The sequence below is a fragment of the Sturnus vulgaris genome, chromosome 4 (genome assembly GCF_052056855.1).
Source record: "Sturnus vulgaris isolate bStuVul1 chromosome 4, bStuVul1.hap1, whole genome shotgun sequence".
Lineage (NCBI taxonomy): Eukaryota > Metazoa > Chordata > Aves > Passeriformes > Sturnidae > Sturnus > Sturnus vulgaris.
In genome coordinates, this window is record NC_142246.1 from 34588321 (window position 1) to 34614946 (window position 26626).

General features: G+C 36.4%; 1 protein-coding gene across 1 annotated transcript; it reads right to left on the reverse strand.

Moving 5' to 3' along the window:
• Positions 1-3068: 3068 nt before the first annotated feature.
• On the reverse strand, positions 3069-23381 carry NEIL3 (nei like DNA glycosylase 3). The gene is made up of 10 exons (XM_088163569.1): positions 23261-23381; positions 19687-19802; positions 17585-17719; positions 15986-16199; positions 14840-14914; positions 12219-12385; positions 9074-9243; positions 6400-6802; positions 4392-4566; positions 3069-3590 (listed from the first exon to the last, which is right to left on the reverse strand). The coding sequence occupies exons 1-10, from the start codon at positions 23351-23353 to the stop codon at positions 3414-3416; spliced, it is 1725 nt and encodes a 574-aa protein (XP_088019695.1). The 5' UTR covers positions 23354-23381; the 3' UTR covers positions 3069-3413.
• Between the last annotated feature and the right edge of the window lie 3245 nt (positions 23382-26626).

Here is a 26626-nt window from a genome sequence, read left to right on the forward strand (position 1 = left end):
AGGCATCCTTTGCTTCTTTGATAATCCCTTTCCATCATCAAGTTAAATAACTCTTAGTTAGGTTTCCATTCCAGAAAAACAAGTGAGAACTAACACCTTTTTACATAGGAAGGTGGATACAGAACAGCTGTATAATTGTAAAGGTCTGCAGTCAGAGTTGTGACAGTCATGTCCCAAAACTTGAGTGCATATTTTCAGTGTAAATTTAGTTGTCCCTCAGTGAATTAATAAGTAGCATTGTATTCATCTGTTTGCTGAATAGCATGCCTGTCTTTAAAAAATACCTGGTTAAAAAAGTATTTAAAATAAGGGTTTAAAGGCATGAAATCAGGCATCAAATTTGTTGATTCTTAACTAAATGGCACAAATTGGAAAATAAACATTAATTTCAGGCTGAAGGGCTCTGCCTAAACTTAATTAAACTGTAATAGTAATGAAAGTGCTACCAATAAAGCAGAAACTGGTCATGGAATATGGCATTAGTATTTTCTGAGTTTAAAATTTTTACTCCACAACTTCTGTGAACTTGATTTGATCCTCTAAAACCTGTTTTACATAGTATCTCAGCTGAGTTCAGGGTTTTTTGAGGTTAGTTTTGTGGTACATAAAACTTGTTTTCAACTTAAGGTGAAAGACAGGTTTCTATTATGAGTCATGCTGTCATTATGTAGTGTTAAGGTCTAAAAAAAGCTCTCTAAAAGTTGTACACAAAAGGACATAGAAGTCAGCTTTACTGGAAGTCTCCTTTCTATTACAGAACTGTCACCACCTCGTTTTAGAAATCATCCAGTCAAAGGAGCTTATGTGAGCCTGTCATTCCTAACAGCCTCCTGTAGGCATTGGTAATAATCCCATTTCTCTTGGTTGTGTTTGAGTAAAGGCCAAAGTAACAACACTATGTCAGAACCCTAAGGCCTTTAAAAAGGGCTGTATTTTTCTAAAAGCTTTACATTTCTTTTAGAAAAGATTTGCATTTGCTTTCATTAGGAATATAAATTACAGAAAATCTTTGTGAAAAACAGTTCCCTCTTTTAACTTAGGTCTTGTTATTCTTTTTAGCCTTCACAGTTGATTGCGTGCTACACAAACCATTAAAATGTGTAAGCCAGATACAAATCTGAAAGAAGTGTGTTCCATCACTTGCACTGCGATAGATGAATCAATGTGAAAAAATAAAAACACATTTGTAAACTATTAAAATAAAAGCTGAAAATCGGGACTTTTATCTGGTTTTCCACCCTTTTTGTTGCAGTTTATTTTTGAAAGGTTGAATGGGGATCTATTCCAAGATAAGTTTGGTTGCCAGCTTTTTTTAGTCAAAACTTGTTATAAGCAGCTATCAGCCAGACCTCGTTAAACAAGCTACAAAATGCCATCCTCTCCAAGGCAGAAACGAAAAAAATAAAAAAAGAATTGAAAAGCAGTGTTGGCAATAAGGTTTGCAGAGGCATCTAGTGAATTAGAATTCACTGTCTCTTGTTTATTTTCCTACTTCCTCTAAGTGTAAACATGAGATTCTTTCACATTCTAGTCCAGTGTGATAAACTCAGGGTGTCCTTGCCCTTTGATTTCCCTGTTTCTCACCTTGTGACATTACACAACTAGTGCATACAGCAAAATTATTCCGATACAAATATACCAGCCCTTCAAAAAAGATTTTTTTTAAAAAAACATACAACATATTCAAGAAATACAAGAACAGATAAAGGAGAGTGATTGCAGTAGCTAATGAAAGCACTTATTAATCCTTTAGAATTTGTATATATTTTATTTAAACAGATACTTCTTTTCTAAGGTTAAAAAAGAATATGTAACAGCCCAATTTTTATTTTTCATGTGGTAAAGCTGGAAAAAGTCAATTAACTTCCAGCTTCAGAGAAATCTTAACATTAGTAGAAATGTTAACGTTCATAGAAGGCAAGTAATCAAAAATGGTTCTTTTTCTTTTTTACTTTTCAACTTTAACTGAACTACTGAAGATTTATCCCTGTGCCAGACATCCAAAAGTAGAATTTAAAACTAATCAAACATTTTATCACCATAATGAATTGTACAAATAAAAGTGAGGAACCGATTAGATAGCAGTTTTAAAGATTTAGATGTATAAGCACAAGCTAGCAGCAACATATCATTGTAACAAGCATCATAGAAAGAGATGGCAATGGAAAAATCTTCACCATGTGAAGTAGATTGTTTTGTTCTCAGGTGGAGTTCTGTACCTCATGAAAGAGATAAATTATTTGGAAAGAGGCTATTGAGCAACATAAAGATTGTAGTTTCTACAGTCTGATTTAAAAAATTTCCTTCCTGTAAGGAAAGTTTTGAAAGATTTCAAAGGTATCAAAGGCTACTGAAAAGAGGAAGAAAAAAAGCCTCTGAATTTGTGCTGCTTAGGAAAAGAATTAAGTGATTTCCCTTGCATCATAGAATGGAAGATTTAAATTGGACTGAAGCTATACTGTGTTCTCAAGAAAATCAAATAGTCTTTCCCTATAAAACAAAACACCAAAAGTATTTGCAAAAACCAAAGAACCATTTGCAAGGTACTTTTAAACATGCTTCATCCCACATATTTTGCAGGGAAGCAATACTTTCCCATTATTTTCAATTAAAAACTGATTGCAGTTGAATGATACATGAAGCTATGACTATTTCTTCACTAGTCTCATTTTCCTTGGTATTGATAGTACACTTTTGAAAGATTTGAAGAATTCGGTTTCTGATTTGATAGCTTAGCATATTCTGTTTACTTTACCCCTTGCTTTAGCAAATAGTGGTAAAACCAACAAACCTAAACTGAGTTTTAACCACCTTCGAGGTATGATTTCATTATCCATTACATATGGATTGGGAGAAAAAGTGTTCACTAGCAACTAGAAGAAAACACGAAGATGTGGATTTAGAATATATAATTCAGAAAACCAAAGAGTTATGTTATTTGTTTTAGGACTGTTTTTTATCTTGGTTTTCCAAATCTAAGCAAGGTAAATCAATGGTTCTAATATTTGAATTGTACAGTACGTTGCTGTTTTGTCTTAAGCTCTGAGAAAGCACAAAACAGTACATAATAAAGTACATTATTTTTATTTACTTCTGTTAAATACATATTTACACTTAAGAAAATTTAAAACAATACATGAAAAAAGGAAATGGTAATTTTTTTTTAGAAATACATTAGTATGTCACAATATGTTTCAAGGTAAATGTTTATTTCAGAATTGTAGGCAGCATACAAGCAGTGTTTAATTTTTATAGGACTATGTAAAATTACTCTTTCTAGATCTGTTTTTTACACAGTAGCTCTTTTACTAGTTGAAGAGTGAACAGAGAAAAAGACAGAATAAAACAGAAATTACTACAAGTGTCGTGTGCACTTAAGACATCCTGAAGAATAGGTAACTGTAACATGACCATCATGGAAAAATCTGAATACCTGGCCCATTTGCTGCCCATTTGAAGAAGCCACATTGTTTTTCCTTCCCAAGAGGGCACACAAAAAAGTTCTTTCCATTATTGGGACCAATCTTCAACACAGTCTTCATAACACATCGCTTGCCATGGTTACAAAATGGAAAATCCAAGTCGGCCCACTGCCAAAGAAACAGGTTTCAGACACATGTGATGGCTATTAATTCCTTATTTTAAAATTGACTATAGAAAAAGATCTTCAGGGGATGCCATAGAACGAATTCTTCCTAGTACTTGGGCTAGTTTTATCTCTTTTACGAACACTTTTTAGATTTTTCTTTAACGGCAACTGCATGCACTTTGACTGGTGTAACTTGAATGATGTTAACACATAGTTCTTTTAAAAATTTAAGCATTATGGTAATTTCTGTCTTGGGTTCATCTATTAACTACCTGATAGTCATGACTGTCAGGTCACTTTTTAGGTCAAACTTTTCAGACAAGGAGCAGAGGCCACCGATTGTGGCTAGGAAGGTCATGTTAGGTATTGGTGCAGCAGTGGGAGGATCTGCCCAGGCAGACTACAGAACCACCATCCTGAGGTTATCAGGATTTTGGCTAGCAAGAAACATGGCTGACAATTAGATCTAGTTTGCTATAGTCCTTCTTTCAGGAATAAGCTGATCTGAACAACTTGTACAGGTCCCCTCAAACCAAATTTCTCTCATGCATCTGTTTTACATCACTCAGAAGTAGATTAAGAGCATTTGCAAAACCAGGTGCCTTCTCAACAGTAAGAGAAGTAACTAAAATTGTTAAGTTCATGGCAATTATTATGGTCTTAGTTTCAATTCAGTGTGCAAGAGTATTTATGTCAAACTTTAAATGGAATATATCTGTCCATGACTGACAGGTCACTGGGCCAAGGAGGCTGCAGGAATAAGCACTGATTATAAAAACAGGTCCTGAAGTCTTATACATACTTGAAAGTAGTCGCACCGAGTTTCCCTGGGGAGAGGGCAGCAATAAAACTGCCTTCCCTTGTTTTCTCCATCCTTTCTCACAACTCTGAGGCTGCAGAGACGGCTGTGTTTACTGCAGCGAGGATGCCCCATGCTCCACATACGAGTGTCATCTGTCACTTTAGTTTGAGGTGTGCTGTAATGACAGGTTACAAAATTATTTCTGTGTAATTTCAAAGGGATTACCACCCAAAGAACTCTCTTCTACCATTAAAATAGTTCAACCAGTGTACTTTTGCACAATGACAAAGAACTTGCTTCTCTAATGCACCCTATGGCACCTTTAAAGCTGAACGATTTCAAGTAGTGAATAGACACAACTGTGTGCTTTTCTTGAGGTATTATACATCAAGGAAGTTTTCCCCATCATGTCTTAAATTATTTTGAAGTACTCAAAATCATGTGTGAAACAAAACATTACCACGGATGTTATATTGCCCACCTCAAATTCTGACATGTTCTAAAAGAGTATTCTCCTCTCAGTGGGAAAAAGACCAATGCCACTAATTACTCCAGTCTGAAGGCACAGAAAAGACTGCTTCACAGAAAAAGACTCCCACCCTTTTTACTATAAAGTTACAGTAATGCTCCAAATCATATTGAGACAAGATGTAATCCAGATGATGGGATGGAACAGAGTTCTCTGAATGGGACAGTTTCTTTCTTCCTCATGATTGAGGTAATTTCTGACTATCTGTAATACAAGGTTTCATTTAAAAATAGTGACATGAAAAAGATTAATGCTCTGAAATATATCTTTTTAATATATTCATAGAGCAGAAAAGCAGTAATGGAACTTTAGTGAAAAAAGAAAATATTAATTAATTCTGGTCAAGTTATCAGCTTAGGAATTTTACATTGTCTTCTATGTCTGGAAGACTGCAGTCCTACAGACACCACCACCTCATTAAAACACAAGAAGATAAAAATAAACAACAGATTTTTTGTTGGTTTTGGTTGTTTAAAAAATATTATAGAAAAGCATTTCAGTTGATAATTTGCTACAACAACCTGTTGTCATGATTGATACAATCTCATTTCTTGTTTGCAGTCCTCTGTATTCTCAATTATCCTGCCTACAGCCTCAGTTCCTCAGTCCGTACTGAGAGCACGAGGAGAAATTGTATTCATTCAGTCTAGGCTGGCTAGTCAGTGAGATTGTTTCAAAACTGGTGCTTCAGCAATGCAAGAAGTAATTTCTGTATTTCAGAACAGACACATGACCAAGAATATTGTAGCATATCATCAATATTTCACATTCAGCCTGCATAATTTACCACTCTAAGTGACATCTACCTTGCACTCCCATTACTGTTATGACTATCTGCCCAACTTTTCTGTGACAACCCTCATAGATTCTCACATTTCTCTTAACTAGGCAATGGATGTGTCTGAACAGGGCCCTGTAAATAAAAGCATGGGTAGAACATTGAAGGAGTTATATATAGAATGGGGAGGGAAGTTAAGAGTAAAAGCAACAATGGGAAGCTCATCAAGGTAATTGACCTTCCTCTCATGGAAGAATGCGGAAACCTGATAGTTGTCAAATAACTTTAATTAGAATATATTCATCCAGATAGCTTCCTTTTGTATTCTTTCACATTAATTTCAAGATCTCTCTAAGCAGATAGCAACTACAGTGCTAAGATTAGACAACTCCTTAGGTAGAAACGTGCTTGACCTATTAAAACTAGACTGGCTTATTCAATGGGAATAGCTGAACTATGAACAGCTGTTTAGCTTACAGCAGTACTGGCTAGATGCCAAAATCAGGACTTTTCTCTTGACAGCCTAGGTAATTCAGTGCTTTTGAAATCAGAATTAAATTATAGTTAGTCTGGAATAAGTTACCTCTGGCAGAAATCCAGAGACAACTGTCAGAGCCCAACAGCACAATATTCAATTAACCTTTAAGGATAAAGTTGGTTTATGGGATTATAAAGACTCACTTTCATTTTAGTTTACATACCTGATTGGTATAGTATAGGGGTGAACCAAAGGTACATGATCAGTTTTCTGTTTCTTCTGTATGTGTTTGAAAGAGATCGGTTGCTGACAGGAGGACAAAGCCAGAGCAGTTACATGTGTTGAGCAGTCCTTGTCTGTGCTTCCCCCTGACTGGCAGGCATTGCTTTCGATCTGTTTACAACTGCATTTAGGAACAACACACTGAGAGTGTCCATCAGATACCTGGGTATCACTTCTCAAAACAGTTTTGTTACCAAGATCTGTTAAGACAAGAGTGGTAGTTCCAAAAGCAGTTCTCCTATTGATCTTTATTTCTGTGCTCGGTTTTCTGAAATCATTACAAGGGTACTTCATTAAGTTCGTGTTAAAGGCTGCAGAATCTTCAAAATTCTCCATCTTTGGAACTAAGGAAAAAAGATTATTAGTCATAATCTATCTGCATAGAATGCTACATTATATTTCTGATCTGTATTTGTAAGTTGTCATGTGGAGAATGAAAGAGTAAATTTACAGTACCATCTCAAAACCTGTCAAAATTAGACAGAGTACAAAATTTCTTACAATAAAAAAAATTCATGCACTCATAGTCATGTAAAACATGCTTCAAGATAACATTACTATTGCTTGAATAGGATCAGTCAGTAGTACTATGTAAATGAAAACTATTGGACCATTAACCATAAAAAATTTAATTTGGCCCAAACACAAGGATTAAAGTATTTAAATTTTTCAAAATAACCTTTTATAACCCCAGCAATGGGAGATCACAGAGTATAGTATCTCCAAGCAGTGATGCATTATCCATTTTTAAAGTATTACTTTACTATTGATGCAAAAAAAATTTCAGATTTTGAGGTTTCTAGTGTTTTCAGAGTTCCCATCCTTTCCAAACTTTGTGTTCATACAAATTTACTGTAAGAGGTTTTTCAGAAGAAAGCAGTTCAGACATTTGCTTTGTGATAAAAACAACAGTTTCTTCACAGAATCAGAGGCCCTCCTAGTGGGCAATAATCGTTTTAAAAGAATGTGAATAATTTATTAATGCAAATTTAATACATAAGGTAGTCCTTTCCTGAGAAAAGTGTGAAAAGAACTTAATGGTATCCTATGTGCAATCTTTTCAGGTAGCTGTGAAACCATACTGTTCAAGGACAAAGTCCTTCCTTTTCTACTATATCCAGTGTATTCCATACAAAGAAGAGGGAATTAAGCAGAACATGGGTAAATGAGACATACACAAGGGCACACTCTCTCCAAAGGCATTCTCACTCAGAAACAAAATAGGAATCTCTACATCTGACTTGGAACATTACTTGTTTCCAGACTCCTTTCATTTTGCCACTACTCCACAGTGAAACATACTGGTTTAATTCAGACTTTTAAAGAAAGAATAGGAGTAGCTCAGCCTTGTACTTACCAAAGGAGCATGGAAATTGCAATGTAATGGTAAATAATTATCTGTCTACAGACGGAATTATTTCAGCTGTAGGGCCAGCAGTTAATTTTACAGACCAAGTATTCTGTCCTCAAAAATGCAGACATTTCTGCTGACAGTAGTTAATTTTAGAAACAACATAATGAACAAGCATTGAACCAAGTGAGAAGGGAAAGACTCTTAAGGATTACAACAGAGACATAAGTAAACCTGTATTTGAAAAAAAAAAATCTCAAATACCACTCCTATGCAAAAATAAAGTCTTAAATTAAAAAAAAAATTCCTAACAGTATTCCACCAAGTCTAAGACATCTTCAAATTCCAGACCTGATTTCATTCATTGCATATAACTAAATAACTAAAACTCAGAAGTACAGTAGAAGGAGCTTGTTTCAAAGCTCAAATTAAAGCATTTGTGCACATGGCATAATATATTATAAAGGCCAGCGGACAGTATTAATTCCAGGATAAATGTTAGTTAGTAAATCATTCTGTGAACAGATTAAAATTTTCAGGTTTCTGGTGCTGATTTGGCAGAAGACGTATGCAAGATTAGCCTGTGTTGGCAACAACTGTCATGCAAGGAGTGAAGACATACTTTTATTGATTCCTGACCTGAGAAAATGAACTATGGCTAGTGCAAGATAAGAGTTTTCCACACATCACTCCAGTCATAAAATGATTAAGCAATGAAGCAATTTTCATGTAGATAGCAGCATTAAAAGCTCCAGCAAGAGACAAACAACAAATTGAGGTAAGAAGTTCAGAATCATTTTTACTCTGAATTTGGAGGGGAAAAAAAGTAGCCCCAGACAAACCTGGCATCCTTTTAGAAAAGGATGCTAAAATAAACCACTTTTGTTCACATGAAAGAACAACAGTTAATTTTCTGACCCTTGATGATTTCTAATTCAGACTTAACATTGCAAACTTTAAATGATTTTAAGGAGAGTTGAAAGAATGGAGATTTTTCTCACTCCTTGCCCCAGTAAAAACAAAGAGTTACTGAAGACACTTATTTATAGAATCCCACCTGCATATCAGGTTGGAAGATGACATTTTTAGGGTTTAAGACAAGTCAGTTTCTATATTGTCTGTGTAAGATTTCCTCAAAATCTGACTTCAAGTTAGCTAGTTTTATAGATGTGATTCACAATGAGACACTTCTACATAAAAAACTACATGAAAGTCATAGACCTCCCCTCCTTCCCAATACAGATGCCAGACAACCCTTCAGTACCTTCAGGTCTTGAAGTCAAACAGGCATCACAAATTTCAGCAGAAGGTTTGTTTATTAGGGTGCATTGCATACATGTCCACTCCTCTTCAGATTTCCGAGCTATATGTTCATTAGAACATGACCCTCTGCCATATGCCCAGCCAATTAGGCTGTTTCTAGCTGGCAGTTTGCTGTGAAACAAAAGAATGATGTTAGTGTTTTGTGACGTTCCCTCTACAAATTGCCTTACAACACCCTGTGCAGGGAGGCATAGGGTAGAGAACAAGCAGTACACAGCGTTATGCCTCCTATCAGGGCTTGGACAGCATGTCACTGTTTAAAGTTTGATTTTTCTTCACCTCAAGGGCAAATCTTTCCAGATGCTGCAGAAGTAATACAAATAAAAATATTTAAACAAGAAATTGACAGAAAGTTAATTATTAACTGATGTACTCTCCAAGACAATGCCCCAATCTCTCAGATTCCCTGTCATTTCCAAGTACTGAGGCAGAAAGCTTGGTGAGAAAGGGAGACTTTTTCAGGGCTTTCCCCCCATCCCTTGTACGCAACACTTGCTAACAAATGCATTACTGGATGAAGAACTTAGAAGATGAACTGCAGAAAATCACACAGTCTAGCAAATAAATTATTTTTGTTCTCATTTAAATGCTACCCATAAGTCCACTTTGTTATCATAACAGCCAAAAGCACTGAAAGCCTTAGAAGTCAGAAAGTCTCTTGTGTGTCACCATTTGCTGGAAAGCCTTTCAAAATGCAAGAACCTGTTCAGAATTAAGGAATGTAGCTACGACTTGTGAGACAAAGCTACTCCAGACACCACTAAAGATTTAGTTTTATATATTTTCCTGTAAATTATATTACCTCCTATGTTGATAGACTGATTTAGAATCAGTTATTCCTTTACAGCTTCCTGTTACTAGGCACTACTCTTGTCATAGTATCCGAACACTGACAGCATGCTAAATGTAATTTGAACTTACCTGTTCATTGTTATGTATGTATATTTTTAAGTACTGTAATATTATCAATCTTATGGTTGACACGCTGTCAAGCAGTTTTTTCGTAGTTTTGTAGAATTGTGCACTTTTTGGAGACTTTTATTTAATCCTGAGAATCTAAGCACTTCACTCAATAATGCAAATGCTGTAGTTGGGCACTGTTGTGACACTCCTTTGACCTATCACTTTTTCTACACTGATCACTTTATGTAACAGGCTAGAGTTGTAAGATAATGATAGATATAGCCACTACCTACCACATCTTCCACAACAGGAAAACTAAGGAGGATAATGAGAAGCTGACAAAGCAAAGAGTCTGTGATGTGAAGAGGTAGAACAGACATTACAGTAGCATTCACCAAAATACCATGGCTAGCAAACAAAACAGCTGACCTGTAAGTGTTGAAGGGTTTTTTCACATTACTAGATCAGTTTTATTCAATTATCAAAAATGCATTACTAGACAGACTATATTCAGTGTGCCATGTTTGGGAGTTTAATTCCATGTTGTTCCCCTGGTTCATCTGTCCTGTCATTACTCCCCACAGCCTTCCCCAGTTTATGAAATATGTGGGGAAAGGTCTATTTATAAATTCAAGATGTATTTGAATTTGATGGGCTAAGTTTATAATGGGTATTTTCTTGTTTTGAGCAAAATCATAAGCTACTTGATTTGACCTAAGAACCACTGGGTTGAATTCTACAGTTTATGATCTGTAACAAGTCAATCTAATCACATGGACCCATTCCAGTCTTCAAATGTGAAAAGCCGGGAATGGCAAATAAATTACTAGAGCTATACATAATTTTACACGGCAACAGTTGCTGTAAAATTGAAAAGAGAGCAGTAGAACATGAAGAACTGGCCATGAGTATGAGGACAAGACAAGAAACTACCTTTTTATTTTATAGCTATCACTACCATGTTTTTCACTTAAATACAGTACACTTTATTGTTTATTTAAAAGTACAATAACAAAACGCTAAATCACTACTTGTTCTAGAAAACAGATTTTTTTCTTACATTGTTTTCTAATTATCTGACTCAACAGAATAATGCTGTCTTCCTACACATCTGCAAAATATTTCTCATTATTACCTTCTGAAAATACAGCAGATTTGAGTTATCAGCTTGTGAAATATTTATCTTCCATGCTGGTATTTTTGATATTTGATCTGTATTCAAAGGCAATTTTTAAAGCTTTAAGCAAAATCCCTTCAGCCATCTGAGTCTTGAAAGAAGCTTGGAGGTAGGACAGGGACTTGGGCATTCTGTAAATCTTATCTCAAAATATATATATACACCCACACACACTAACGAGGCAAGGTCACAAAATGAAACAGCATCTTATATTAGACTGACAGAGTATAAAGGCAAAATTCTGAAGTCTCAGATGAAAATTTTCAAGAATAACAGATGCCTAAGTCTGAATAAGGTGCTTTTGGAACTTTTACCTTTTGACCCTTTGTGGTATCAAATGCATTTTCTGTTTTCCTGAAATAAAAGGAGGAAAACTGCTGCTAGCACAATTTACGTGGAAGTGAAAGTGTCTCTGTAGCATACCTATAGCAAAAGCTTTTAAAATCCAATAAGGAGAAAAAGTACTAAGCCCCTAAAATATTTGCTGCACTCTGAATTTGCTGAAGTTTTAGTTATTCTTAGTATAACTCTATATCCAGAAGAAAACTGCAGATGCACAGCTATCTAGATATGCCAGGACTGAGTGGGCTATCCTGCAAAAAGAAAGACACAAATTCTTACTTTGTGATATTCAACTCAGTTGTGTGGAGACACCCAAGCCCTTTATATTGATAACACCAAGAATGAAGGGGAACTTTTCCTGTGACTTAGTTTCAGTGAATAAATCTCAGTACTCTGAATTGTTTCATAATTCCTACATTTGATTAGAGTAAGAGCTACTTCATAATAGATGACACTTTTGAAAAGAATAGTAACAAAGAATCAAAGCTTCTAACCATTACTAAATACCAATAGCCAAATTTTTTTTTAAAAGATGTTCTGGTTTTATCTGGCACGTTAATTTAGTTATAAAATGCACACAGATCCATTCTGTTTCAAAGTGGATGTCCTCTTACTGTAACAGCACTTTGAGGTGCTTAAAATTGTCACCATGTTACGATCATACCTAAGATTAACAAGCTGGGGATCCGCCTTTTGGCATCGAGAGCAGAAGTAAGTCATCCTGTTATGGTCTCCCAAACGACACACGGTGATGCTGCCGCCGCACTCCCTGCAGGATGGGCGCTTGTACACCTTGTAGTGTCTGTAGAGCGGAGACCCAGTTTTGCGGCACTGAAACAGAATGGGTTTAAAATCCAAGTTTAGAGACTCAGGATAAATTTTTCGTCTGAAAATAAAAAACCCTACATAGAATGTCAACTCAATGATTAGATGAAGATATTTAAGAGAGACACTAATAGGGGCTATCCCTGTATTTCACATTATTTTATGTAAAAAACTGACAAATCAGGTACAACAGTGGCTGTAATTCTCCACATAATTAAATAAAAGAAGAAAAAAAGCATACTAGCAAGGTGCAAGCAAATACATACTAGGAACTCTGAGTTCAGCTGGACCAGCTAGCTCTGATTCAGCACCAATTGTCTTTGACCTGGCACCCACAGGAGTCTTCTTGAAGAGCTAATGAGTTCCAATCAGTGCAGCATAGAAAACAAACAAACCACAAAATAAACATCACCTTCTCTCACCCCAAAAAGAGCCAAAAACACAGCACAGCACCAGCTCAGATGTGATGCTATAAACTGGGTTAATAAGCCTTCCCAAAACCTAAAGAACTGTGCAATGCAGAAGTATTCCCAAGATTCTGTAAATGTTAGGTAGTGCCCCGTAAAGTTGCTCAGTTTCATCTTAGCCCTGGCCATGCCAGACAGCCAGGCTCATGAAAAGCCACTTGGCACAATGGTGAGCTCCCCAGATTCTGGCAGAAAGCCATATTAAATTAAGTACAGTACAAGCCCAAGGGCACAGTGACCTGAAGAGGCTTCACACAGCTGACAGGCAGGCACATTTCATGAGACAGTTCACAAAATATGCATGAAGTCAGCATAGACACACTGCAGCTAAAAGTGGCAAAAAAAATCCAAATGAGAAGAACCCATTAGAGATACAGCCAGCTCTGCAGAGCCACACACGTTTCTGCGCTACAATCACAAATCCTGGAGTACAGTTCAAATGATACCAGAGCTGGCCCAGCAACACCAGCACAGCTCTGAAGAGTTCAACAGCTCAAGCCCCATAATACATGAAAATCCTTGCAGTTATCCCAAAACACGGGTGTCTTTGAGCACAGTGTATTTCCTTCTGCTGTGCCCTTATTCATCAGTCTTGCTGAAAAAGAATTCTTGTGCCATTGCAAACTAGCAATTCAATCAGAAAGAATTACAAATATATATTTGCATGAATATTCACAGCTGCCTCCTCAAGGTTTTCAGTGAGTTCCTCATGAGTAGTTTTTTTCCCATTCAGTTATGCAAAAACCAAACAAAAGCAACAGCTTTTTACACAAACAAGATTCTTCATGTTTGCATCTGTAATGATACAGTATGATGACTCCAAACAATCCATAACAGTCTATAAAAAATTTCAAGCACTATCGCTCATAGTAACATATTTTCATTATGTCTCTTTAAGATGGGAGAAGAAGCTAGACCTCTTAAAAGTACCTGACTGGTGAATATTTGCGAAGTGTGGACTACAAAAGTTTTCAAATTGGCTAAATAGAAAGTTTAACTTGTTTATTATCAATCTAAAAGCCTTTAAATTTCTGAGCCTTGTAATTGTTGCAGAACTAGACGGTGTCTCTTTACTGTCAGACTTCACTATGAAGTTCAGAGAAATGAAAACATTTCCCTAGCCAACAAGCTACAGTACTCTTTAGTGGGTTGAGGGAAAATAGACATTTAGCACACTATTAAACAAATTACAGTTTTAGCCTTTATGATTTTAGGAATGTTAGGTACCCTCTCCTTCACCTACCAAAAAAACCTCTTTTTAGCAGTGCTAGCTCCTTGCCTTTCATAAACATTAAGAGAAGAAGACAAAAATGTCACTACTGCTTTTCATTTCTTTGCATGCAGCTTAAATAAACAAAATACAGAAGAATTAGGTCAAATTCTCTCTTTTTCTATTGCGGAAAGTTAAAGAGCATCAGGAATTATGGAGTTTACACAGGAAGAAATTAAGTCCTACTGAAGTTATAGCAGTAGGGAAAAATGGTAATTTATTTCACTTTATCAACCAAAACCATTATTTCAGTTTGGAGAAAAAGTTGTTAGAAGTTACAAGCTATTTAGTCAAATAAATTTAATTGCTATTTCAAGTTTTATAAAGGAAGCCACATCAGCTACCTTTATATTTCCCTGAGACAATCTCTAGTTTCCAGTTTGAAGAGCAACCTTTATGTTATGTAACTTTGTGCTTATCCCACATCAATTCTGACATGTTCTGCGTGGCATAACAGCACATGCACAGAAAAACTGAACTGGCCAGCATCTCAGGCAGCATCTGTGAAAGTCTTTTGTGCCAAACTCTGCATATTTTGACAATCTTGACTACCTCTACTTTTCCATCACCTGACAATTCACAATTAATAAAGAGCACAAAAACTAACATTCCTATTCATGGAAACACTTGCTTTGTTGCGTCTTTATATCGTTTTCACCAGATCACACACAACTAAGGTGACAGAGTAACATTCTGGAAGTTTTCCAAAATATGTACCAATACCTTATAAAAAAGCAGGGTAAAATCACGTGTCATTTTCACCAAGTGTCGTATATGTTCATCTGTTAGTTGGCAAACCTGTAAGAAAGACAATAATGATTTTTAGAATATTACTGTGCTAAGGAACAATGGCAAAAAAAGATCTATGAGGTAGGTGCATTTTGAACAGTGATGTGGAGTTGCTTTTCTTCATGCTGTGACAATTCTCTGACTTCATATTATATGTATCATCTCAGTAAAACACGTTCATATTCTATACTACAAAAACTCACTGCTTGCATACCAAACAACATGCTTTGCCTCAATCAAGCAAAACACATGGTAGAAAATTCAGTTGTCTTCTCCTATACTGACCAAAGAGTTCATAATCACAAGAATCAAAGAGTGAGCAAGTCTCACATGCCTCCTAATTTCCTCATGGATCATAATATGACCTATCATCTGAGGCTCTTTCCTCCTCAGGAAGAATACACAAGTCAAAGACATCACAATTAGAGAGATGCATCAGCCAAATTTATTTTTCTTAAGAACATAAAATTTTAAATCACATTTTTCTGCCATATTGCAGATAAAATTAAAATCTACATTGATCCTGTGAACAATTTTCAAAATACTATGTTTAAAAAACTTTTCAGTTACTAATCTTCCCCAGCTTCCATTTACATTCTATGTAATCTTTGTTTTGCAAATATCATCTTCTCAACTAAAGTTTGGAGATACACGCTTGAGGATCTTAAAACGGAAAAAGTATCATAAACAACGATAGAAAAAACAATTTATGCCAGTTAGCAGGATAAGAACTGGAAGAAGCAGCTGCGAAAAGCATCAATTCTACCACATAAACTATTTTGGATAGTAAATGGAACAAAAAAATCTGAGCACTTTCCACTTGCCCTTATTTATGGACTGTCAGCTTAATGGTAGCATAACAGGATGCCCAACACACAATATGGATGTTAATCAGCTCCAAGGAGTGCCATGACAAAAACTCTCCAGTTATAATGATAAAACATTAATTTAGTGTCTAAGAATAACTTAAATTATAGATGTTAAAACGAATGTAAGAAGGTAGAAAAATTTTAAATGAATATGTATTTAAATTCTTAATATTTTGGTGTCCTTAAAAACCATCTTGGGACATTCACCCACCTTAAGAGCTGGATGAAGACCACTATCAAACAGTGCTTCGTTTTTTATGATATTTCCCACTCCAGGTAATACTGCTTGATCCAGTAACACATCACACAACATACGAGTGTTCTGCTGCTTAATCTCACGTTCTGCTCTCGAGAAGCTAAACTTTGGAGAACAGACATCCAAACCTTCCATCATCCTCACTTTCTGCTCACATTCAGCTGCATTTCTGGAAGAGAAAAATACACTGATTTTTATTTTAAATATATTCGAATATAGCAGTGTGGTTTTAAAAACAACACATTATAATAGAACATTATATGTAGATAATAGAAACCATGCAAATACCAGTGACAGGAAGTGGCACAGAAATTCCATTAAACACCTCTTCCAAAAAGAGACCAATGATACACACATGGAACGTGCATCTAGTCCAACGTACAAGAAATCATATCATTTTGTTCCCATTAGCTTGAAAAATACTTGCCAGCCCCTTGCTTTAAAACTACTTCCAAGATGGAAAGCCCATGTGTTTGGGCCCTCAAACATACCTAACTCTATGGTTACATAGTCCACTAGTTACAACATGTTACATATATACAACATATATGTGTGTGTGTGTATATATATATATAATAAATGTAAAATATATTTATATTTCAAACAATTACAGAATATTCAGAGTTGGAAGGATTCCACAACGATCATGAAGTCTAGCTCTTAAGTGAATGGCCCAAATGGGGATCAAACCCACAACCCTGGCATTATTAGCACCACACTCTAACCAAGTGACCTAATTATAACTATGTAATAGATATTTGTAGTAGTAGATTATTCACAGCAGTTACAAAATTTAAAAATATATGTATTCATATTTTAGATATATATTATTAGGACAAGCCTAATCATTTGAAAATAATACAGTACAAGAAGCCTTGGCTTACATGAGATTTTGTGTTCTGTAATTTTAAGTATGCTTATATATGTTACATGAATTTACATTCCCATTTCCACTCAAGAGCCTCACTTTAAAATCAAGCTCACTGGCGTTTTTTTAGCAGAGTGAAGTACAGTGCTAATGGGCATAAACATCTGCTTAATGTAAATTAGAACAATTATAAAAATTTGCTTCCAAAAAGGAAAAAATAAAAATCCAACCTTGGGAGCATAAAAATTCAAAACCAGTAATCATAAAATCGTGACAGGTTGTTTCTAACCCTTGTTAAGAAATGAGACTTGGATAGAAATTAACAGAGCAACGGGTTTCAGCATACAGGTCTAAGGACAGAATTAAATCCAACTTTCATTCCCAGTCTTGATACTACCTAATGACACTATGGCTATAGCTACTATATACCATAGTTTGTATATACAGAATTATATATATATATATATATATATATATATATATATATATAACTACTATAACTACTTTAACTGTATGTAAGCTCTGATACAAAAACAACAAACTTAAATTACCACACCAATAAATATACATTTAGAAAGTTTTGTCGTCATAGAATCCAAGTACTTAACAATTTGTACATGATTTTTCATTTACCTTAAAAGAATGTTATAAAAAGAAAGAAACTGTTTAATCAGTTTCTGCTTTACCTATACTCTACTGTCGCATCCCAAAAACAAACAGTCTCCTCCATAAACTGTATCTCCAAAATTGGTTGTGCTCCATTTCTGTCTTTGCTTCCATCAGGATTAATGTGCATGGAACCATTCATACCAAAGTGAATCCTTGGAAAGAAAGAGAGTTTTTACAGGTATTTTAACTTCACTATGGTTTCCAAGCATTACATCAGTCTATTTTCAGAATTGTGAACTTTACCTAACCAAGTCAGCATATATGTACATTAATTCTAGTCATTACCAGTAACACAGCAACAAACTTAGCTTACAGAATGCTCAACTCCCAGAGAAGAACAAATGCTCCCCAAATAAAAATCCCTCCAAAACATAGCTGTTTTCGACTGGTCTTCATAATTCATTATACAGAAGTCAAACCTGATCATTAAATAGCACCATTTTCCGGTGCACTTAGAATTTTTTTTTACTTGACATGCTGATCTTCCAACACAAATTCTTAAGCCTTCAGGGAGGCTGAAAGAAATGACCAGAAAATTTTCTGTTAAATCAGGTAGAAGTCATGTGGTATGAAAATAAAGAATTTAGTTCCCATATTGCCACCACTGTTATCACATTGCAGCTATGTCCAGTAACACCATAAACAAAGTAATTAGTATTTGCCATATGTTGTTTTCTGCTTTTCTTTGCCCACAACCAAGGCAAAACCTGCAAGTCAATTAAAAATTAATAAAAGAAATAAACTGTAAAATGAACAGATGGCAAAGTAGAAGAACAGACCCTTTCAAGCTTTCATTTTACAGATTAGCAATGCTTTAAGAGGTCTTAAGTTTTATAAAATATTCTACCAGGAGCTATGCTTGAGCAAAGGACAACTCTCATTATTATCTCATATATTTTATTTATTACAAATTCATCTGGTACAAGAAAGTCCTAAAAACCATAAAATAGAGGGAATGTCCTATTACTATACACTGTGAATCAGAAAAAGTGGATTATTTTGTAGTTACAAGAAGATTTAACAGATTAAACTATATAAATGACCAAAGAAACACAATATCAGGTCTCTGTTTCCTTTAAACCCAGCTTTCTTACATTTCAGGAAAGACAGGCATTTTAAATATTTACAGATGGGCTAAGACAACATGTCATTAAGCCTATTCTTAAAGTTAATTCTTTAAAACATGAAAAATATTAATGCTATGAGTTACTTAAAAACTTGTGTCTTTCCAAAATTCTTATACAAGTCAGTTCAGGTGATACAGTTGTTTCAATCACTTATTCAATAGCCATTTTCAATTCTCAAGTGCCATGAGTAGTACTGCACAGGCTTAACTAGCCAAACTGATTTTTATATGTAGACAAATTTCTTCTTAAACCAAACTCTTCCATCTTGCTAACAAAGGATGATGCACTAAATGCTTCCAGAAAATTATTTTTCATTCCATGTAATAGCTGATGGTTTCATTTACCAAGCTCCAGTATATTGTTTAACAGGAACTTTAAGAATCACAACTATTAGCTATCCTATTGCCTTCTTAATTCATGACTAGAAAAAAAAAAATGAATCATCACTATACATTTATATTCAAAAGCATTAAGAAATTTATAAAACTTTAAATTCTAAAGTGCATCATTACCTTTGATGACCTGGAACAGGGCAAAATAGAAATCTTCTTCTTAATTACAAATAGAAACGGCTTGTGAATTAAACCTAGGATCTATAATTCAATGACAACTAGTAGTAAGGAGTTGATGATTTCTTTTTTCAAAGTAAAAAGGCAAGACTTTAGAATTATTTAGTGCTACACAATATTGCAGGGATCTGAATGCACTGCATGTACTGTAACTGTTTTGTCTCCAGAAAATGAAACTTCCTGTTTCAAACAAAGCATGTCAATAAATAACTGTCCTTTTCAGATACCTTTACATGGAATCTTGGACTAAAGCAGTAAATTATCTGAACATGTGACTATATCCAGTATTCCTGTACTGCAGAGAGGCTGATGAGAAGTTTCTCTGTAACACTTTCAAATCCCTGAAAGTGCCATTAGCAAGAACAAGATGACCCCCCCAAAAACAATCAATTTGAATACACAAGAAGCATTTTTCTCACTTACCTCAAAGCTTTCTGATCAAAATACATAAAAAGTTCTTTTCCCAATGTCTCCACACCCCTGTAAACATGTCCAACAAGGAAATCATGACCAGAGATTCTCTCTTTACTTGCAGCAGTCTGAAAAAGGAGCACACACACACACACACAAAGATTAAAGAGAATTTATACTGCTTAGATTCTAGCACCAATTCAGCAAGCAGCTGTATGAAATAATTTTCCAACTTGGACAATATTAACTATTTTCTCCTTAAGCATTCTAACCAAAAAACAATGGGACTATTAACCCAGGAAGCAGTCACTATTGCTAATGCTATCATAACTTAGCTCATTTTTTTTCCTAATTGAAACAATACATCTTTTTTATCAGGGAATTTTATGACTTTTCCTTTGAGTCATGAATTTATAAAAAGGGTTTCAGACTGGTGTAAAATAAACAGGTAGTTTGAATACTGAAAACATGTTAGTGTTATTTCTGCCATTTGCAAATCTATATCTTTCTTCAAACGTTAATAATAGGCTTTCAGTATTTTGCATAGTGCATTGTGTATTACAGAAAAGCCTCCACTGAGCCCACAGAGATCTCTCTCTTCCTACTAGTTCAAAGTCTAATTTCAGAAGCAGGTGAGCAGCAGGTGGGACACTACTAGAGGACAAGATAAATGTGAGATCGAAGCAGTCATATTTTCTTGCTTAGCACATGAAAATACATTGAAGTTATAAGGGATGTCTGCAGGCTATCTGGTCCAAACACCTGGTCAAAGCAGAACACACTTATGACAGGGAGCCCAGGGCTCCAGTCAAATTCAGGGCAGCTCCAGGGATAGACACTCCAGTCTCCTTGGGCCCTTGTTCCATGGCTTGACTATTGTTGCAGTGGAAATGTTTTCCTAACCCCTAAAAAGAATTTCTCCTGTTGTCACCTGCATCTGTTGCTTCTCACCCACTCTGCACATCAAACAGGGGCCTGGCTCTGTTTCCTCCACATCCTCCTAATAAAAGGTAACTGACGAGAGCAATAAAACCCAGTTCTATCAGCTTCTCCTTGCACACCATGTGCTTCACCCTGCTAATCATACCAGAGAACTCACTCTAGTATATTATTATTGTCTTATTACTGGGGAGGTGGAAACTCAGGTGCAGCCCTGCAAGTGCGGATCAGAGGTAAAAATCACTCTCCTCAACCTGCAGAGCCCAGCATGGGGCTGGTCCTTCCTTGGAACAGCAGGCTTCCAAGTGACATAGACCGAGGTTTTACAGGACCCTAGGTCCTTTTTTGACAGAGCCATTTCCCATCTGAGCAGCAGCCAGGACTGTGCTGTTCCATGACACTCTTCTGTTCCAAGTGCAGGATTCTGCAAGTCTTGCAAATGCTGAATTTGAGTTTCTACCAGCCCATTTTTCTCAGCCCGTGAAGGTCTCCCTGACTTGCACCCCAAGGTCCCTTCAGACCCTGCTGAAACCTGCGAGCAGCAGATTCAGTGTTATCATAGCCCTGACTGCAAGGCAGATACACGTATCAGTGCTTCAATCGCAGCACTCAAGTTCTACACAAATATGTATGAAAGCAACTCTGGCAAATCAGCCAGGCTTCTGCTAGTTAGTGACATTTCAGAGTTACTCTTTATGCAGTCTCCCACTGTATTATTACCTTGAAATTATACACATTTAGAGAGTTTTATGGTTATTATTCTGTCAAGTAGGAAAATAAAAATATTTCTTGCATAACATCACTTAACTTGTCTGTTATCAAAATATGAAGATAGCAAAATTTTGTTCCCATGTAAACAGTTCATGCTTTCCAATCGAAGTATTGGAGTCAGCTGCCGTGCAACAAAGTTTATTTTAACTTTAAGCCACTCAGATTTGTTTAAAATAAACCAGAATAAGAAATGACTGAGAGGGAAAACTAACTTGTCTTTTCAAATATTTGAAGTTAAATACCTACCTCTTTGGTATCAGGCAAACCCTTACAGTCATCATAGTACAAACTCTCCTAAACTGTAATCTTCAGCAGTGGCCAAGGCTTTGGCCATGGTTAGCAGCCCCTGTGAAATCCTTAGGTTGGTCATTTTCCAATTAATAGATGCCCTGAGGTGACTTTTACTGCATAAAGTGATGAAAACAAATCGATTTGAGGGAGTGAGATTTTTTTTTGAAACCTTAGGACTTCCTTACAAAAATCTGTCCTGAAAGATATTAACCTATAAAGACTAATCTTAAAACATCTCTTAGACAGATGTATTTTCAACCACATTCTTTCCTAAACAGTTTCATTGAAGTACTATCTTACTGTGCCTTAATCACTAACTCCTACACTGCTTTATACACACTGAAAGTGGGTAAAAATTCCTCAAGTTTCTGCCTGGAGGCATCCAATATATTTACTTGGGACACAAGCAACACACAGACTCTTTAAAGATGAGCAAAACAAGGCATGTAAAAAAAGATAGCTTAGCTAGCTCTGTAATCAAAACCAGAGGACAGTACCTACACACTCATCAGCTAAGGACTGCTTACTGACACCCTGATTTCTCCTTCTGCTACAAGGTCTCATGAGTCCCAGCAGCTTTATACTAGTGAACTATTTCAGGCTGTCAATGAAAGGATAAAAACTAGTAGGGAAATTACATACTGCATACACTGAAAGCAAATATCACACTCTTTATTTAAATATTTGGTCTAATTAAAATTGCTTAAAAAATAATTATAGAAGTAAAATTCCCCTATCTGCAGGTTAATGTGTACCTTTGTTATGTTTCACATAGATTAGAATCATAGCCTGGTATGGTTTGGAAGGGACCTTAAAGAGCATCTAGGACATGCCTAGACTAAGGAGGTTATGAATAAGTAAGATTAGCAATAATTTCCCTTATCTTTAGCGTCACCTCAACCAACATTGTATTTTGAAATTTATCCTAAGCGACCACGAGCGATTTTAAAAGCTTTCCTTCATTACTCCTCAAAGCTCCTGTTTCTACAGCTTCAGCATCAGCTTTACACACATGACCTGCCGAGACCTATTACGCTGCTGACAAGAGTATTTCACAACTTAAAAGAAGAATAAAGTCAGTATTCGCGGACGGCACCCACCACCATCCACAACGACGGCAGAGGCGGCATAGGAGACACCAACCCAAGCCCCAGCGACTCCTGCCCGCTCGCTTGCTTTCATTCTCACCGGGCAGCATTTACCACAGGGGACACCCACGAGCAGAAGCGCTGGGCCCGCGCTGCCCGAGGCGGCTGTCCCGCCCTGTCCCGGTAGCCGGGCCGGGCCGCGCCCCTCCCCGCCCTGTCCCCGTGCCCTCACCGCCCCTCTCCCCGCCGTGTCCCCGTGCCCTCATCGCCCCCTCTCCGCCGTGTCCCTGTCCCCGTGCCCTCACCGCTCCTCTCCCCGCCGTGTCCCCGTGCCCTCATCGCCCCTCTCCCCTCCGTGTCCCTGTCCCCGTGCCCTCACCGCCCCTCTCCCCTCCGTGTCCCTGTCCCCGTGCCCTCACCGCCCCCTCTCCGCCGTGTCCCTGTGCCCGTGCCCTCATCGCCCCCTCTCCGCCGTGTCCCCGTTCCCGTGCCCTCACCGCTCCGCCCCGCACGGCCCTCACGCGCTGTCCCGGCCGCAGGCGCGCCCGCAAGCGCTCGGCGCAGAGCGCGCAGCCCGGGCCCTCCACCATGGCCGCCAGCGCCGCCGCCGCCGCCGCCCGCCCTTCGAATCTCCCGCTCGCCTGAGGGCGGTGCGGCCGCCCCAGCACCGCCCCGGCGTTTCCTGTTTATTTCCTTCTGAACGGCGGCTTGTACTGCCGCTAACTTCCTCCTGGTAGTTCGCTGGTGTGATCTAAAACACATGGAAGTGCATCTTCTTTCAAGACTTAATCCACAATCAGAAATTAATTTCAGCTTCTAAGAAGTCAGTATTTAAATAGGTTTCTGCAGTCAGACCAGCTTTGCAGAAGTAAAATGCTCCTTTACCGGCCATATTTGAAGTACGAACAGGCGTAATAAACTCTACGAGCTCTAAAAAAATTGAAAGAATCTGCATTGCGAGGTAGAACATTGGACCCGTTTCCCAATGCCCAGCTTGTGAGGCAATAATCACACTGGTTAAAAATTCTCAATGTTGTTTCTTATATACAGAGCCTATATCCACACTTCTATCTGGATTCAATCAAAATGTGTTTTTCCTATTTTTGGGGGTTTTTTTACGTGAAGGGAAGTGGATAAATCAGGCTAAATGATGTTTGTTGGAATAAAATTAACATTTTCTGCTGAAGCTAGGGTGTGCTACTCTTGTTGCAAATGCCTTTTTCCTTTTTCTCGGTGGTGTTTTTGCTATGATCTAGTATCAAGACAATAAGGCAATTTTTAGTCAGATAATTAAGCTCAAGTCAGAAATTGGCAATGTTAGAAAATGGCATGTGAAAATGATTTTTCTACTGCGCTAGAATTCTGCCTTACTATTCTTTCAAGCAGTTAGAAATTGATACATAACTCTGGTTTCTGTATTAATATTTAAAGTACCTTAAAAGTGCAGGCAATAGTTCCTGTCACTTGGCAGTCAAATATAATGTTTTTCATAATAAGGCATTTCATTTCATAGCTGGATATTTTTCAGTAGATGGTTTGTGCAGTTTGTTACAGCAGACTGGGTTTTCAATTACACATCTAATTCTATAGATGAATCAGAAGTTCCAATAGTAACCATTAATTTGGTTCTCTAGCAATTTTTCTACTTATGCACATGAATTATAACCAGAGATTCTGCATTTGCACACCTTTTCCATGTACTTTTATTCCACTAAAAGCTGAATTCCAAGTATGCACAATCTGTGCACAGTCTGTTGGTGAGATTCATATTGAAGTGTTTGGTGGTGACAAACATTTGGGAATCTCTTTGCTATTAAAAAAAAAATTAATAATATTTTTGCAACAAAGGGAAGAGAGGTTATAGCACTGTAATATACCAGTCTGACTGTTCTATATTCTGAAGCAAATGACCAGTGCTGAACTCTAAATCAGGATAGTTTATAGGTAAAAGTACCTAAATGACAACAGCTGAATAAAGAACAGTTGTTGGGCAATATTATTGCTGATACAATTTTTTAGTGATCTAATAGGGTAGCCAAGTGAGAAATATACAGATGTTTGTTTCACAGCATTCCAAATAAAATAGCCTTAGCTGCTTTTGTGAAAATGTTTCCTTGAGTCAGGAAATCTCAGTTGCTGTTATTCAGTTTCAATACTGACATTCCCAGGATACAAGGCAAGTTTTAAATGCAAAAAAATAAAAACTTCATTAAATTAATTCCAGAGTTCTGTATTAGAATTTAACAATTCTTGGCAGGTAATTCCATCAATAGTTGTTCACACCTTATTTTGTTTTTGAAAAATCCAATGTCCACAAGAATCTCTCCCACAGGTAGTTAAATGTGCAAATTACAAAAAAACACAAACAAGCGAATGAATCTCACTCAAGTATAAGTTTAACATTTGAATATTTTTTTACTTCCTATTTGCCTTTACATCAACAAAATCCAACTGTTCTACTGTATAATAATTGACATAGCAAATAAGACAAATTATCTGCAGTGAAAGGTGAAATCTATTTCTAAACCAAAAATTTAGTAAATCTGCTGAATATGCTCATAAATTTGTCCTGTGTTCTTGGAGCTCTGTGCACAGCTGCCTCTGTTATTTTTCCCAATGGTGTTTGCAGGCATTGTTTCTTGGTTTTTTTTTGTATTTGCATACTTACCTTGAGATAATAGCATACAACAGAACAGTGTGCTCAGCATTGAGCACTCACATTTTGGTATATTACTGCAGTTGTCATCTCATTAGAAAAAAATAAACACAGAAAAGTACATTTCTTTCTAAAACTTCAGGTTTTCCAGAATTATAAAAAGGATACAATTCCTTTTTTAAAATTCAGTTTCTCAGAATTTATATAGAAGCCCTAATTCTCTGCCTTGTTGTCCCAGTTCATGCAACAGGATATTTGGCATGAAATTGATGTGGCTAATTTGTTTAAATACAGCTGCTGACATTCAACTGCTAAAACTTTTTCGTTTATGCATATTTTCTCCCTTGAATTAATATATTAATCTTAGGACATTGGTGCTCGATTTAAAAACCTAAGTTAAATTTGCAATTAATAGAACTTTGAAAGTGGTGTTGGCAAGGAATTATCATATGGAAAATATAGATCAATTTAAATATAGACTGACTTAAATAACGTTTTAGGTCAAATAGGAAAATTACATTTTTCTGAAGGCAACACAAGAGAACAGAAATATGCAGAGTACAAGCACACTCTGTTAAAATCCAGCATACGAAGAACATCAGCACTGAGATCCTTGCTAAAGCATAGGGGTTTTTTCTACTAGCTGGTTGAACTGCAATGATATTCCCTTTATGGTGACAAAATCTTGGATAAGAATTAATAATCAGTGGATGACTGATCTGTTTCGTGGATGCCTAGAGAGTTAATGTGAACAGTTAAGAACACTCAAAATTGTTCATCATGTATTCTCAATGAAATCCTTCCTAAATCTTGTAAAAACATTCCCAAATCCTTCAAAATTAAGTCTCTTAATGCAATTAATCCAAATACTTGCACTGTCCAGGGAATGTGTTCTGGTTATAAATTCCTGGTCTGCCAGTGATTTTTGAGGGTCATGCATAGTTGATACAGACACATAGTCAAATTATTTTTTGTCAGTTATCTGAAAATAAATAATGCCTTGATTGTTTGGATTCCTTTATTAGAGAGGTATTGCTTTCCTTTACAAAATAACACCATACTCTTGTAGGTTCGTTTTTACAGCTGCAATTATTATAAAGATGGAGATCAAGGAGGTTCTTTGGGAGCTGCAGTGAAGTATCAATATAAAATTATTAACCAAGTTGTGAATAACAAATTTACTATGAGAGTTTCTTGCATTTATTTT

Bases quoted from the DNA above. Each gene is read 5' to 3' on its own strand.
- NEIL3 (XM_088163569.1), bottom strand. From the start codon at position 23,353: ATGGTGGAGGGCCCGGGCTGCGCGCTCTGCGCCGAGCGCTTGCGGGCG. The intron at 14,915-15,985 runs GTGGGTGAATGT...TCTTTCTTACAG, and splicing joins GTCTTCATCCAGCTCTTAAG to GTTTGCCAACTAACAGATGA. The intron at 12,386-14,839 runs GTATTGGTACAT...ATTCTGTTTCAG, and splicing joins TTACCCTGCTTTTTTATAAG to TGCCGCAAAACTGGGTCTCC.